The sequence below is a fragment of the Lepidochelys kempii genome, chromosome 6, assembly GCF_965140265.1.
Source record: "Lepidochelys kempii isolate rLepKem1 chromosome 6, rLepKem1.hap2, whole genome shotgun sequence".
Classification (NCBI taxonomy): Eukaryota; Metazoa; Chordata; order Testudines; family Cheloniidae; genus Lepidochelys; species Lepidochelys kempii.
The window spans coordinates 128364007-128380584 of NC_133261.1; the positions used below are offsets into that span (position 1 = coordinate 128364007).

Consider the following 16578-nt stretch of genomic DNA (forward strand, 5'->3'; position numbering starts at 1 on the left):
AACTCAGGGTCAAAGAATTTATCTAAATCCTGGACAAGCTGCCAGCCAGATTCAGACGGTTGAGAGCCATTCAAGTAAGGAAGGAATGTGACCTCAGCGTCGAGTCCATGAAGACTTTCCTTTATTGATGGAGTAGCATATTTTCCACCCTTTTAAACTGTGACTGAGGGACAGACTATGAATTATCCTTTTGTTGATATTTACCTTCAAATCCACTCACTTCAGAGATCTCTTGCATAGAATGGCATGTTACACAGTTGCCAAAGAACCCAAAAGATATTAAATTCTGTCTTTTATCCCTTTCACTATTGTTTAATCATTAGCAGTAGATACAGAGAACGAACAGCAGCATTTTACAGACTCTCAGCACCTTATCTTTTGTAGTCACCAGTGAGAAATACATATGAACAAAAATATAGTTCCTCACCACATCACACAACATTTTTCTTACGTTGAGCGTGGTGTGTTTTCGTGCTCCATAGTTGGAGGGTATAATCACAAAACGCCACTGCTAATCCAGTCTCTGACCTGTTCTGAGCAGAATACTAATCTTGTGATGGGACAACCTTTGGAGATAAATGTAGTCTCGTCCTTCACCACCACAGGTTGATTGGCTCCTTAAGTAAATCTGTACCCAGCAGATTAGCTCGTCTAAAACATAAGACAACAGAAAAGTGCTTCAACACAATAAGATAATATTATTGAAGTACTGTCTTTTGGCATTCTATTACATCAGTAAGGAAAAGTGTTTTAACATTTGTCAAGAACTACAGAAACTGTACTCTGCAAACATTGCTGTCAGAGCATGTTCAGGTGCCAAGACATGAGACCAAAAGCAGAAAGACAATTCATTGAACTCATTCTACAATTGCATGGGGACTTCTGCACAGTTTTAGAGGATGTTCCAAGAGATTAGATCCACACAAGATCATCCTTTTTAGAATGCCAGAGGGAAGGAAGGAACTAAATACCACAATTCAGTTCTTAACAAGCAATAGTTGTGTTTATCAGTGGTCAGAAGAACTCTAACGCCCTTCATTTCTATTGTTGGTCATTTTCTTCAGAAAAGAATAAAAAAGTTGACAAAACTGTTGTGATTGTCAATTTACCAGTATTAATATTCTGTCACATCTTTGGCAAAAACATGTTCCTTTTTTCTTATCCTGTGAATAGCAAATAAATTGCACTCCTGTGTTGATTTAGTCTGAAAGCTTGGCTGTAAAGGGCAAGAACTTGAGAGAGTAAAGTTTGCCAGAATAAGTTGCCTGAAGTGGATTCTGAAAACTCAATATGTTGGAAACCAGAAATGGAAGCGATTCCCTATATCTTTACACAAAATTAAAATAGATGCTATGTAATGTCTACTAGCTACAGCTTTAGACTATTTTCTGGAGCTGTTTCACTAAGCTAAATACAACCTTTTTGTCAGCAATGATGATGCCAAAGATGATCTCTCATTTTGGGAAGAGTTTGGAAGAAATCCTCCCAGGGAATCTGAGGAGCAGAACCAGTATATTGTCGCAATCCTTAGCTATATGCATGTTTTAGGACTTCATAAACCTCATGTCATTTTTTTCAGACCCAGTCTTATGCTCTCCCTCCTTTTCCCTTTGCTGTTTTAGAGTCTCTGCCGATGAGGTGGAAAAGAGGGGATACTCACCATGGCAAGTGCCTTATTTTCTCTTCCCTATACTCTTCTCAGCATGCATAATCCTCTCAAATTCTCAGATTTAAAAATTCTTTGATTTCCATGATATACAGACTGGAGAATGTTTGGCCATCTGGAAAATATAAGTGATAGTACTTTGAATTACATAAAGGGAGAGGGCCCATCTGGTCAATCCTATTGTCTCAGTTACTTTTAGAGCCAGCTAAATATCCTTGCTGAGAGAGCATACTGGGAAAGAAAAAGAAGGCTACTGCCATACTGAGTGATTGTGGGTAAGATTAATCTTAAAATATACAGGGCAAACACGAGTTAGCCCATAGTGGGGGGGCAAATTGGCTTGATTTTGCCCAATAGACCAGTCTACCTGAATTTTCTTGTCTACTAAGTTTTTCATGCAATCTTAACTTACAAGAGGAATTAACAGGTAAAATTGTATAGACTCTTCAGTTACTCACTCATCATAATATTCTTATGCTGTTGATATTTTGTGAACCATTTACCTTAAAGAATGTGAAGTTTTCTGTAACCCCTTTTTTCTTACAAGTGAGTGTTGAGATGAATATTGACTATGAAAGCTAATTAGACTTTTGTAAATCAGTGCCTTCTGAGTAGTGGAGAAGGAAAAATCTTGTTTTCCCTAGTAAGTGAAGCAAACATGATCACTGGACTTGATCATTTGTTGCTAGTATTAAATCTGGATTTCAAACTTTGTCTTTGCTAATAGAGAGAATGGTATATGAAGTTGACATTTGCTCTTATCCGTCTGCTAGACTTGGTTGAAGTTATTACAGTAATCTATAACCCACTAAGGGCATGTCTATGCGTACAGTGGTGCAGCTGTAGTTCGTGTGGTGAAGACACTCTATGCTGACAGGAGAGAGCTCTCCCGTTGCGTTGGCATAAAAAAACCACCTCTGCGAGCAGCAGAAGCTATGTAGCAGGAGAAGCTGTCTCCCCAGCATAGCACTGTGCACACTACAGCCGATGTTGGTGTCACCTGTGTTGCTCAGGGAGCAGAATATTCACACCCCTGAGCGACATAAGTTTTGCCGACCTAGGCTGTAGTGTAGACATAGCCTAATAACCCTTCCTCGGCTGCTTTCTTCCCCCCTTTCTTTCCTCCCTCTGACTGCAGAGGTGTTAATGGGCCACTTTACCTGGAATAAGAAAAGGAGTACTTGTGGCACCTTAGAGACTAACCAATTTATTAGAGCATAAGCTTTCGTGAGCTACAGCTCACTTCCTCAGATGCATATCGTGGAAACTGCAGCAGACTTTATATATACACAGAGAATATGAAACAATACCTCCTCCCACCCCACTGTCCTGCTGGTAATAGCTTATCTAAAGTGATCAAATGATTCCTTAGACTATGTGCTAACTACTTATGCTAAACAGTCTATTCCACCTTGCATTTAGTCGTGGCTCCAAGTACCTTTCCCAACCCTGAAGAAGAGCTCTGTGCTGCTCAAAAGCTTCTCTCTCGCCAACAGAAGTTGGCCCAATATTACCTTACCGACCTTGTCTCTCTAATATCCTGGAACCAGCATGGCTACAACTACGCTGCATAGTTAGTTGAAACACTATTAAAGTACTAAAAAAGGGTGCAGTTGATGTAGTACTGACATACAGCTTCAGGACTGTTCCAAGCCTCTAGACTAGTGAGCACAGCCAACTTCAAAGCCAATGATCATTATGAAACAGAACAATTTTTAAGTGACAGGATTTCAAGAATAATATCCTGTAGGGTTTTTTGACAACTCACAGTCAGGCTATCCAGTATAGAATGGGGGAATCTTTTATCTCAGAATCTCTCCCCTTCACACACAAGCTAACTCTCTAGCTATTTATCTTTCAGGATATCTGACAGCTGTGTTTTCATTTCAGTAACTACTTTGACAGGCATTGGTGGTCTTATGGGTGAGGATTGCAAAATCACTCAGCATTGGTTATTGACTTCAGTGGGATCAAAGTCAGGCGAACACTGAGTGCTTTTGAAAAAGACCCTACATATGAATATATTTGTTTTTGTCTGTATATATCTCTAAAGAAACGATTAAGTTGGACAGAAATTGATTTGTTTTGTCATTGTAGCAATTGCAGGAATGCAGTGAAGATGAAGAAGACAGGGAGTGCTTGAAACAAGCCATTACCGCTCTTTTAAATCTCCAATGCAGCATGGAGCGCATTTACAATAAACATTCACCTAGACGGCGGCCTGGGTAAGAATACAATCAAGGAAGCCTCTTGTACCCCAAAGCAAGTTAGAAGGAAGATCTCTAGGGGTGGCAGTGTTTCCCTATTTCCCCCTTCGTTGACTGATGTAAAAAAGCAGCATGTTTTTGTTCGACACTTGCACATGCCAAACATCAAAGCTAGCAGACTTCAATCTGTTGCTGTTCCAAGAGTATTCACTTACAACCCTCTGTACCCCCTTCTTGAATAGTCTAAAGCCTTGTCTACACCTCCACTTTACAGCGCTGCAACTTTCTTGCTCAGGGATATGAAAAAAGACCCCCCTGAGCGCCGCACGTTTCAGCGCTGTAAAGTGGCAGTGTGGACAGTGGACCAGCACCGGGAGCCGTGCTCCCAACGCTGGTGACTGCTCTCCTCGTGGGGGTGGGTTTTTTACAGTGCTATCAGAGAGCCCTCCCAGTGCTGGTGCCACGACTACACGGCTACGTTAATGTTGCCAGAGAAGACATACCCTTAGTCTTTCCCTGGCAGTTCACTGTCCTTTCTACATTTGTGGTTCAGCATGATTAGGGCATATTTAGGTTGGGGAAAAAAATAGCATACAGTGTTAAATTCAGTGGTGTGTTTTTCAGTCTCTGGCAATTAATATGGAAGAAGCTAACCAGATAAAATTGTTTGTTTCTAGGGAGACAGTTTGTCGTTTCTACAACCGCCAAGTAAGAAGCAAGCACTTGGCCATCAAAAAAATGAATGAGATTCAGAAAAATATTGATGGTTGGGAAGGCAAAGATATTGGCCAGTGCTGCAATGAATTCATAATGGAAGGTGTGCTGACAAGGATAGGAGCCAAACATGAACGCCACATATTTCTCTTTGATGGTTTACTGATCAGCTGTAAAACTAATCATGGACAATCGCGGCTTCCAGGTTACAGCAATACAGAGTACAGACTTAAGGAAAAAATTATCATGAGGAAAATGCAGATCATTGACAAAGATGACACTTGTGAATACAAACATGCTTTTGAGCTAGCATCTAAAGACGAAAACAGCATAGTGTTTGCTGCCAAGTCTGCTGAAGAGAAGAACAATTGGATGGCAGCTCTGATTTCCCTTCAGTATCGCAGTACACTGGATCGAATGCTTGACTCAGTGTTACTGCAAGAAGAAAATGAACAGCCACTGAGGCTGCCCAGCCCAAATGTGTATCGTTTTGTAGTGGAAGACTCTGAGGAAAATATTGTTTTTGAGGACAATCTGCAAAGTAGGAATGGAATCCCGATCATCAAAGGAGGAACTGTAGTGAAACTAATTGAAAGGCTAACATACCATATGTATGCAGGTATGCTTTATTTATTTTTCTGTATTTGGCACATTTTGTAATATCTTATTAATTCTTTAGGTAATGTTTGTATAGCCAATAACATTAATCTTTGTCTCGTGCTTGCTTTCCCACTGAATAGCTATTTAAAGTCAAGATGTGTGTGATAGAATAGGGCCAGAAGGGATCACTAGATCATATAGTCTGACTTACTGTGTATCACAGGCCACCAGCACGCACACACTAAACCCAACAACCAAAATGAGACCCAAGTATTACAGCTCACAGGAGAGTGGATTGTTAAGTGCCAGAGGCAGAGAATAGGAGGGACTGACTCGAGAAATGATAGTGCTCGAGAAATGATAGTGATGGCAGGGAAATGATAGTCAGATATACCCCAATAATCCTTGCAAGCAACCCACACCCACATGCTGCAGAGGAATATGACAAACCCCCAGAAACACTTCCAGACTGACTTGTCTATCCTTCCTGACTGAGCAAGAACCAGCCAGCCACGCACCTGAGAGAGAGAATGGTTGATGGCATCTCAGAACCCTGGCCCACCCCATGTCCCAGCTCCAGCTGTGGCCATCCCTGATGTTTCAGAGGAAGGAGATGTTAAAAAACCCTCCTGGAATGCATGCAGAAAAAGAGCACCAGTTAGCTTATTAGGTTAACTTTAGTGACACTTCAGTTAAGGGATAAGAATGAAAGAAATTAATAGGAAATGCAATGGAAGTTAAACTTAATGCTAGTGGCATTTTTGTAACATTTTTCAAATACTTATACGAAGTTTTCTGTTTTATAAGACGGTCAGCTTGGATTGTAGGTTCCGATTAGGTGTTCACATTCTAGCAGCTTTTAAAATATTACTGAATACTCAGATTTTTCCAGCAACGATTGGTACAAAATTCAAATAGTAAGCCTTCAAAACTCACCCCTATTTTTTACAGCTAGAATTAACTGTGAATCGGATCTTGTTGAATGACACATCTTAGAAGTGGACAAGTAAAGCAGTATTTAATGTTGATATATTAAAATTCTAATGTCTTTAATCTGCCTGAACCTTGTCATAAGGCGGTGCTGCCTGGCACATCTTCCAGCAGCAGGTTGCAGCAGAATGGTATGCCTCTACCTCAGTTTCCCTTCTTCAAAGTCTCCAGTAACTCAATGTCAGCTTTCTTGCCTCGATAATACCCCTCCTTTGGACCTTTTTGTTCTTGTTAAAAAAAAAAAAAAAAAAATAGTCCAAATGGTCTGTGACAAAAGTCCCGAAATATAGTCCATCTATCACCCCAGTGCATGTGTCTTAAAATCTCAAGACATCCAGTCCCTGATGCCCCACATATCCCACTCTGGTATCTTCTGTCACACCTGGGTTCTTCATCAGTCCTCTCCTTCTTCCAGGACAGCCACACCAGCCCTTTCAGCTGGTGCAATTTCCACCCCTGTTTCCCCCAAAGCCTCTCTGCTGGAAGTTGATCCATCACTTCTTCTATACTACTAACCTCTCATGTCCCAAACAGGCAAGCAGGTGGGCCTTTCACTGTTCCACTGGCTTCAGTTCTGTAGGTGGAGACATCAGTGGATAAGCACCTTTGCTGCTGGCTTGCCTTCAGCCCTCCCCAGCCTTTGGCTCTGGCTCTCTGGCTTAGAAGTCAGCAGACAGCTCCCTTTGCTGCTCTCTGGCTTGGGGAGATCAGCCAGCAAATCCTTCTGTTGCTCTCCTGCCTTCAGCCTTCCACCAGGAACCACCTACAGCTTCCTTCAAGGACCTCTTACAAGTCTCCTGGTCTCTGGCAGCTGTCACCTGCCCTTTTCCTGACTGACTCTTCCCCTCTCTCTGTCTCTCCCCCTTTATGTAGCCCAGGTGCCTTCTTTTAACCCCAATTTGAGGAGGCAACCAATGAGTCACAGGTGCGCTGGCCGTTTCCTTCCAAAGGGCAGTTACCACCCTGTGGCAAACATATTTTCTTTAGTCGTTGTATCATTTGTGTGAGTGCAAAGTGACCCCCGCTTTTAAAATATGGTGGTGTTTCTGTGACTCACAAAAATACTCATCTTTCTGAATTGATTGGTGTGCATTAATAGTAGTTCTTACAGGGTAGCTGTGGGAGTTGTGGCAGCACAGTCATTTATCACCATAGCTAGTAAACCTAGTCCTTCAGCTAGTAGCTGTTTAGTAAATCAAACCTTACAATTACTGTCTTGTTGACATACTAAGGCAATTGTTGTTTGAGGTGGCCTCTGCATATTCCAATTTGCGTAATGCATCTTCCAATGCCAGTGAGCTTCAGGAATCTTCAAGAATAGCAATGTCCATGGAACTACTCAAACAGCCTTTCACAACACTGTGTGTATGGAGCCACAGGACCTTGCAGTGATTAGCTCGGGTGGAGGACCTTCACTGGATGCCCAGAAAGAAAAGGAAGACTTGTGGCACCTTAGAGACTAACCAATTTATTTGAGCATAAGCTTTCGTGAGCTACAGCTCACTTCATCGGATGCATACTGTGGAAAGTACAGAAGATCTTTTTATATACACAAAGCATGAAAAAAATGGGTGTTTACCAGTACAAAAGGTTTTCTCTCCCCCCACCCCACTCTCCTGCTGGTAATAGCTTATCTAAAGTGATCATTCTCCTTACAATGTGTATGATAATCAAGGTGGGCCATTTCTAGCACAAATCCAGGGTTTAACAAGAATGTCTGAGGGGGGGAGAGGGGGTAGGAAAAAAACAAGGGGAAATAGGTTACCTTGCATAATGACTTAGCCACTCCTAGTCTCTATTCAAGCCTAAGTTAATTGTATCCAATTTGCAAATGAATTCCAATTCAGCAGTTTCTCGCTGGAGTCTGGATTTGAAGTTGTTTTGTTGTAATATTGCAACCTTCATGTCTGTAATTGCGTGACCAGAGAGATTGAAGTGTTCTCCGACTGGTTTATGAATGTTCTAATTCTTGACATCTGATTTGTGTCCATTTATTCTTTTACGTAGAGACTGTCCAGTTTGACCAATGTACATGGCAGAGGGGCATTGCTGGCACATGATGGCATATATCACATTGGTGGATGTGCAGGTGAACGAGCCTCTGATAGTGTGGCTGATGTTATTAGGTCCTGTGATGGTGTCCCCTGAATAGATATGTGGGCACAGTTGGCAACGGGCTTTGTTGCAAGAATAGGTTCCTGGGTTAGTGGTTCTGTTGTGTGGTATGTGGTTGCAGGTGAGTATTTGCTTCAGGTTGCGGGGCTGTCTGTAGGCAAGGACTGGCCTGTCTCCCAAGATTTGTGAGAGTGTTGGGTCATCCTTCAGGATAGGTTGTAGATCCTTAATAATGCATTGGAGGGGTTTTAGTTGGGGACTGAAGGTGACGGCTAGTGGCGTTCTGTTATTTTCTTTGTTAGGCCTGTCCTGTAGTAGGTGACTTCTGGGAACTCTTCTGGCTCTATCAGTCTGTTTCTTCACTTCCACAGGTGGGTATTGTAGTTGTAAGAATGCTTGATAGAGATCTTGTAGGTGTTTGTCTCTGTCTGAGGGGTGGGGGCAAATGCTGTAGTTTCTTTTGGTAACTCTCAGTGGGATCAGAGGGTAATGGCTTGTAGAAAGTGGTGTTGGAGAGCTGCCGAGCAGCCTCTTGTTCATATTCCGATCTATTCATGATGACAACAGCACCTCCTTTGTCAGCCTTTTTGATTATGATGTCAGAGTTGTTTCTGAGGCTGTGGATGGCATTGTGTTCTGCATGGCTGAGGTTGTGGGGCAAGTGATGCTGCTTTTCCACAATTTCAGCCCATGCACGTTGGCGGAAGCACTCTATGCAGAAGTCCAGTCTGCTGTCTCGACCTTCAGGAGGAGTCCACCTAGAATCCTTCTTTTTGTAGTGTTGGTAGGGAGGTCTCTGTGGATTAGTATGTTGTTCAGAGGTGTGTTGGAAATACTGAAGGTCGAAACAGCAGACTGGACTTCTACACAGAGTGCTTCCGCCGACGTGCACGGGCTGAAATTGTGGAAAAGCAGCATCACTTGCCCCATAACCTCAGCCGTGCAGAACACAATGCCATCCACAGCCTCAGAAACAACTCTGACATCATAATCAAAAAGGCTGACAAAGGAGGTGCTGTTGTCATCATGAATAGGTCGGAATATGAACAAGAGGCTGCTCGGCAGCTCTCCAACACCACTTTCTACAAGCCATTACCCTCTGATCCCACTGAGAGTTACCAAAAGCAACTACAGCATTTGCTCAAGAAACTTCCTGAAAAAGCACAAGATCAAATCTGCACAGACACACCCCTGGAACCCCGACCTGGGATATTCTGTCTACTACCCAAGATCCATAAATCTGGAAATCCTGGGCGCCCCATCATCTCAGGCATTAGCACCCTGACAGCAGGATTGTCTGGCTATGTAGACTCCCTCCTCAGGCCCTACTCTACCAGCACTCCCAGCTACCTTCGAGACACCACTGACTTCCTGAGAAAACTACAATCCATCGGTGATCTTCCTGACAACACCATACTGGCCACTATGGATGTAGAAGCCCTCTACACCAACATTCCACACAAAGATGGACTACAAGCCGTCAGGAATCTGATAATGTCACGGCTAACCTGGTGGCTGAACTTTGTGACTTTGTCCTTACCCATAACTATTTTACATTTGGGGACAATGTATACCTTCAGATCAGCGGCACTGCTATGGGTACCCGCATGGCCCCACAGTATGCCAACATTTTTATGGCTGACTTAGAACAACGCTTCCTCAGCTCTCGTCCCCTAACGCCCCTACTCTACTTGCGCTATATTGATGACATCTTCATCATCTGGACCCATGGAAAAGAAGCCCTTGAGGAATTCCACCATGATTTCAACAATTTCCATCCCACCATCAACCTCAGCCTGGTCCAGTCCACACACGAGATCCACTTCCTGGACACTACAGTGCTAATAAACGATGGTCACATACACAGCACCCTATACCGGAAACCTACTGACCGCTATTCCTACCTACATGCCTCCAGCTTTCACCCTGACCACACCACATGATCCATCGTCTACAGCCAAGCTCTGCGATACAACCGCATTTGCTCCAACCCCTCAGACAGAGACAAACACCTACAAGTAATCCTTTTCTTTTTACGAATACAGACTAACACGGCTGTTACTCTGAAACCTGTGGATGCCCAGAGTACTCTATCTTGGGAATGTTGGCCAGATTATGGGTTAGGTTGTTACAGATATTGTGGTTTTACATTAGTTTTAGGTAGGCTTTGTTCCAGTGTGCAGTTCAGATTCTCAGACTGGCTCTGGATTCAATTCCAGAGTCCTGGGTACCAAAGAACTTTCAAAATGACACTGGTCTCATGGGGAACAAAAGGAGGTGATTGGTAGGTCCAGGTTTAATTAACCTCTTCACTGAGCTGTAAGAAATGATAGAGCGCATTAAAATTTGTATACTCCACTAAATTGGGAAGAATTGGGATTGTCCTTCAGGACAAAAGTAATTACAAAGATACGTGGATTAGAAATAAGGGCAATAGTACCCAGTGAATAGTACTCACATGCTCAGTGGGGCAGGGGGAACCTCAAAAGCAGTTATTTTAAAAGTGTTAGGTAAGAGTGAATTAGAAACGAGTTGGGTGAGATGTAATATATTGGACTAGCTTCTATTGGTGAAAGAGACAAGATTTTGAGTTTACACTGACCTTTTCGGGTCTGAGAAAGGAGCTCAATGTCACATCTAAATACAAGGTGAAACATTGAAGGTGTTGTGCAGGTTTCCTTTGAGAATGAGAACTGAGAGGTCAGATATGGAGTGATCATTTTGTGAAAAATGTTCGCCCACAAGAAGAGCAACAAAAAGGATCAGAGGTCTAGAAAACGACCTATGAAGGAAGATTGAAAAAATTGGGTTTATTTAGTCTGGAAAAGAGAAGACAGAGGGGATGTGATAAGTTTTCAAGTACATAACATGGCTACTGCAACTCTGCAAACAGAGAAATTAGAAACATTCACAATGCAATGAGGGGAGGGATAGCTCAGTGGTTTGTTCTTTGGCCTGCTAAATGTGAGTTCAATCCTTGAGGGGGCCATTTAGGGAACTGGGGCAAAAATAAGGGACGGTACTTGGTCCTGCTCTGAAGGCAGGGGACTGGACTCGATGACCTTTCAAGGTCCCTTCCAGTTCTGAGATAGGTATCTCCATATTATAATGTGGCAACAAAAGAGGCTTATGTGATACTGGGCTGCATACTCAGAGGCATTGGGTCAAAGTGTTGGAAGACAGTAGGCTCTCTCTAGCTCTGGGTAACTGCACCTAGAACATTGCTTTCCGTCCTAAGCACCATGTTACTGATGCTTGGAAGATGCTGACAAATTCAAAGCCATTTAGAGAAGAGGGGGAAAAAATCAGGGAACTGATTTATGAGAAACTGAAAGAACTAAGTGATGTGTATACCTTGGCTAAGAAATCACAAAGTTGGAGCATGTATCTATAGATGCATGAAGGGTGTAAACACTAAAGCAATGCATCCTGCAATATGTAGCTCATTACCAGACTGCCCACTCAGAGTCCTCCAGAAGTCACTGGAACTACTGGAACATATTAGGAAACACTATTTCACTAGGAAGGTGGTGAAGCACTGGAATGGGTTGCCTAGGGAGATGGTGGAATCTCCTTCCTTAGAGGTTTTTAAGGCCGGCTTGGGGTTGGTCCTGTTTTGAGCAGGGAGTTTGACTAGATGACCTCCTGAGATCTCTTCCAACCCTAATCTTCTATGATTTCACAGTGCTTTTTTTAAGGGTATGTCTACACTACGAAATTAGGTTGAATTTATAGAAGTCGGTTTTTTAGAAATTGTTTTTATGTAGTCAATTGTGTGTGTCCCCACACAAAATGCTCTAAGTGCATTAAGTGCATTAACTCGGCGGAGTGCTTCCACAGTACCGAGGCTAGCGTCGACTTCCGGAGTGTTGCACTGTGGGTAGCTATCCCACAGTTCCTGCAGTCTCTGCCACCCATTGGAATTCTGGGTTGAGATCCCAATGCTTGATGGGGCAAAAACACATTGTCGCGGGTGTTTCTGGGTACATGTCGTCAGGCCCGCCCTCCCTCCGTGAAAGCAATGGCAGACAATCGTTTCGCGCCTTTTTTCCTGAGTTAACTGTTCAGACGCCATACCACGGCAAGCATGGAGCCCGCTCAGCTCACTGTCACCGTATGTCTCATGGGTGCTGGCAGACGCGGTACTGCATTGCTACACAGCAGCAGCAACCCATTGCCTTTTGGCAGCAGATGGTGCAATAGGCCTGAAAACCATCCTCATCATGTCCGAGGTGCTCCTGGCCGCTTCGGTAACGTCGGTCAGGAGCGCCTGGGCAGATGGGTGCAGGGACTAAATTAGCAGTGACTCGACCAAGTCATTCTCTTTAGTCCTGCAGGCAGTCCTATTGCACCATCTTCTGCTGAGCAACCAGGAGATGTGGATAGCTTGTAGTCCTGCTGCACCGTCTGCTGCCAGCCAAAGATGTAAAAGATAGATGGAGTGGATCAAAACAAGAAATAAACCAGATTTGTTTTGTATTCATTTTCTCCCCCCCTCCCTCCCTCCCTCCGTGAAATCAGTGGCTGACAATCGTTTTGGTGAGGTCTGTCAGGGGCACCTTGAAAACTTTAATGGAGATTCAGTCCTGCCTGAAATATCAGAGGGAGGGATAGCTTAGTGGGTTGAGCATGGGCCTGCTAAACCCAGGATTTTGAGTTCAGTCCTTGAGGGGGCCATTCTGTGTGGCAGTTGTTTTTGTTTCTCCTTGATGTAAAGCCACCCCCTTTGTTGATTTTAATTCCCTGTAAGCCATGTCGTCAGTTGCCCCTCCCTCCGTCAGAGCAACGGCAGACAATCGTTCCGCGCCTTTTTTCTGTGCAGACGCCATACCACGGCAAGCATGGAGCCCGCTCAGATCACTTTGGCAATTAGGAGCACATTAAACACCACGCACATTATCCAGCAGTATATGCAGCATCAGAACCTGGCAAAGCGAAACCAGGTGAGTAGGCGACGTCAGTGCGGTGACGAGTGTGATGAGGACATGGACACAGACTTCTCTCAAAGCACGGGCCCTGGCAATGTGGGCATCGTGGTGCTAATGGGGCAGGTTCATGCCGTGGAATGCCAATTCTGGGACTGGGAAACAAGCACAGACTGGTGGGACCTCATAGTGTTGCAGGTCTGGGACGATTCCCAGTGGCTGCAAAACTTTCGCGTGCATAAGGGCACTTTCATGGAACTTTGTGACTTGCTTTCCCCTGCCATGGGACACATGAATACCAAGATGAGAGCAGCCCTCACAGTTGAGAAGCGAGTGGCAATAGCCCTGTGGAAGCTTGCAATGCCAGATAGCTACCGGTCAGTCGGGAATCAATTTGGAGTGGGCAAATCTCCTGTGGGGGCTGCTGTGATACAAGTAGCCAATGCAATCAAAGATCTGCTGATATCAAGGGTAGTGACCCTGGGAAATGTGCTGGTCATAGTGGATGGCTTTGCTGCAATGGGATTCCCTAACTGTGGTGGGGCCATAGATGGAACCCATATCCCTATCTTGGCACCGGAGCACCAAGCGGGCAAGTACATAAACCACAAGGGGTACTTTTCAATAGTGCTGCAAGCACTGGTGGATCACGGGGGACGTTTCACCAACATCAATGGGATGGCCGTGAAAGGTACATGACACTCGCATCTTCAGGAACTCTGGTCTGTTTCAAAAGCTGCAGGAAGGGACTTTATTCCCAGACCAAAAAATAACAGTCAGGGATGTTGAAATGCCTGTAGTTATCCTTGGGGACCCAGCCTACCCCTTAATGCCATGGCTCATGAAGCCATACACAGGCAGCCTGGACAGTAGTCAGGAGCTGTTCAACTAGAGGCTGAGCAAGTGCAGAATGGTGGTAGAATGTGCATTTGGACGTTTAAAAGCGTGCTGGCGCAGTTTACTGACTCGGTTAGACCTCAGCGAAACCAATATTCCGACTGTTATTACTGCTTGCTGTGTGCTCCACAATATCTGTGAGAGTAAGGGGGAGACGTTTATGGCGGGGTGGGAGGTTGAGGCAAATCGCCTGGCCGCTGGTTACGCGCAGCCAGACACCAGGGCGGTTAGAGCACAGGAGGGTGTGGTGCGCATCAGAGAAGCTTTGAAAACCAGTTTAATGATTGGCCAGGCTATGGTGTGAAAATTCTGTTTGTTTCTCCTTGATGAAACCGCCCGCCCCTTGGTTCACTCTACTTCCCTGTAAGCTAACCACCCTCCCCTCCTCCCTTCAGTCACCACTTGCAGAGGCAATAAAGTTATTGTTGCTTCACATTTATGCATTCTTTATTTATTCATCACAGAAATAGGGGGATAACTGCCAAGGTAGCCCGGGAGGGGTGGTGGAGGAGAGACGCACTGGGTGGGGTGGTGGAGGAGGGAAGGACAAGGCCACACAGCACTTTAAAACTTATTGAATGCCAGCCTTCTGTTGCTTGGGCAATTCTCTGGGGTGGAGTGGCTGGGTGGCTGGAGGCTATGGAACTTGGGGAGGAGGGCAGTTGGTTACACAGGGGCTGTAGTGGCGGTCTGTGCTCCAGCTGCCTTTCCTGCAACTCATCCATATGCTGGAGCATATTAGTTTGATCCTCCAGCAGCCTCAGCATTGAATCCTGCCTCCTCTCACCACGCTGCTGCCACATTTCAGCTTCAGCCTCTCTTCAGCCCGCCACTTACTCTCTTCAGCCCGCCGCCTCTCCTCCCGGTCATTTTGTGCTTTCCTGCACTCTGACATTGTCTGCCTCCACGCATTCGTCTGTGCTCTGTCAGTGTGGGAGGACAGCATGAGCTCAGAGAACATTTCATCACGAGTGCGTTTTTTTTCACCTTCTAATCTTCGCTAGCCTCTGGGAAGGAGAAGATCCTGTGATTCTTGAAACACATGCAGCTGGTGGAGATAAAAAAAGGGACAGTGGTATTTAAAAAGACGCATTTTATAGAACAATGGGTACACTCTTTCATGGTAAACCTTGCTGTTAACATTACATGCATAGCACATGTGCTTTCGTTCCAAGGTCGCATTTTGCCTCCCCCCACCACGTGGCTAGCCCCTCCTCTCTCCCCGTGGCTAACAGCAGGGAACATTTCTGTTCAGCCACAGGGAAACAGCCCAGCAGGAACGGGCACCTCTGAATGTCCCCTTAAGAAAAGCACCCTATTTCAACCAGGTGACCATGAATGATATCACTCTCCTGAGGATAACACAGAGAGATAAAGAATGGATGTTGTTTGAACACCAGCAAACATACGCTGCAATGCTTTGTTCTACAATGATTCCCGCGTACGTGCTACTGGCCTGGAGTGGTAAAGTGTCCTACCATGGTGGACAGAATTAGGCTGCCCTCCCCAGAAACCTTGGGCAAAGGCTTTGGGAGTACATCCAGGAGAGCCGCGAATGCCAGGGCAAATTAATCATTAAACATGCTTGCTTTTAAACCATGCATAGTGTTTTAAAAGGTACACTCACCAGAGGTCCCTTCTCCGCCTGGCGGCTTTGGGAGACAGCCTTGGGTGGGTTCAGAGGGTACTATCTACAGGTCCGGGGTGAGAAACAGTTCCTGGCTGTCGGGGAAACCGGTTTCTCCGCTTGCCTGCTGTGAGCTATCTACAACCTCCTCATCATCGTCTTCCTCGTCCCCAAAAGCTGCTTCCGTGTTGCCTCCATCTCCATTGAAGGAGTCAAACAACATGGCTGGGGTAGTGGTGGCTGAACCCCCTAAAATGGCATGTAGCTCATTATAGAAGCGGCATGTTTAAACCGAGAAGTCTGCTGCTTGCCAGGGGCTAAGATTCGTGATGTGACGGAGAGACTGCCGAGACTCATCAAGCCCTCGGATCGCTACCCCTTCCTGCTTCTCCACGTGGGCACCAATGATACTGCCAAGAATGACCTTGAGCGGATCACTGCGGACTATGTGGCTCTAGGAAGAAGAATAAAGGAGTTGGAGGCGCAAGTGGTGTTCTCGTCCATCCTCCCCGTGGAAGGAAAAGGCCTAGGTAGGGAGCGTCGAATCGTGGAAGTCAACGAATGGCTACGCAGATGGTGTCGGAGAGAAGGCTTTGGTTTCTTTGACCATGGGATGGTGTTCCATGAAGGAGGAGTGCTGGGTAGAGACGGGCTCCATCTTACGAAGAGAGGGAAGAGCATCTTTGCCAGCAGGCTGGCTAACCTAGTGAGGAGGGCTTTAAACTAGGTTCACCGGGGGAAGGAGACCAAAGCCCTGAGGTAAGTGGGAAAGCGGGATACCGGGAGGAAGCACAGGCAGGAATGTCTGTGAGGGGAGGGCTCCTGCCTCATACTGGC

At 45.2% G+C, this 16578-nt stretch overlaps 1 protein-coding gene across 5 annotated transcripts in view; it reads left to right on the plus strand.

Annotated features, from left to right (window-relative positions):
* SOS2 (SOS Ras/Rho guanine nucleotide exchange factor 2) overlaps nt 1-16578 on the plus strand; it is a 111347-nt gene that overhangs the window by 55686 nt on the left and 39083 nt on the right. For all 5 annotated transcript variants that reach the window (XM_073350211.1, XM_073350213.1, XM_073350214.1 and 2 more), the window contains 2 exons: nt 3764-3891; nt 4551-5206. In XM_073350211.1, coding sequence (XP_073206312.1) covers nt 3764-3891; nt 4551-5206 — 784 coding nt within the window. The remainder of the gene's footprint in view (nt 1-3763; nt 3892-4550; nt 5207-16578) is intronic.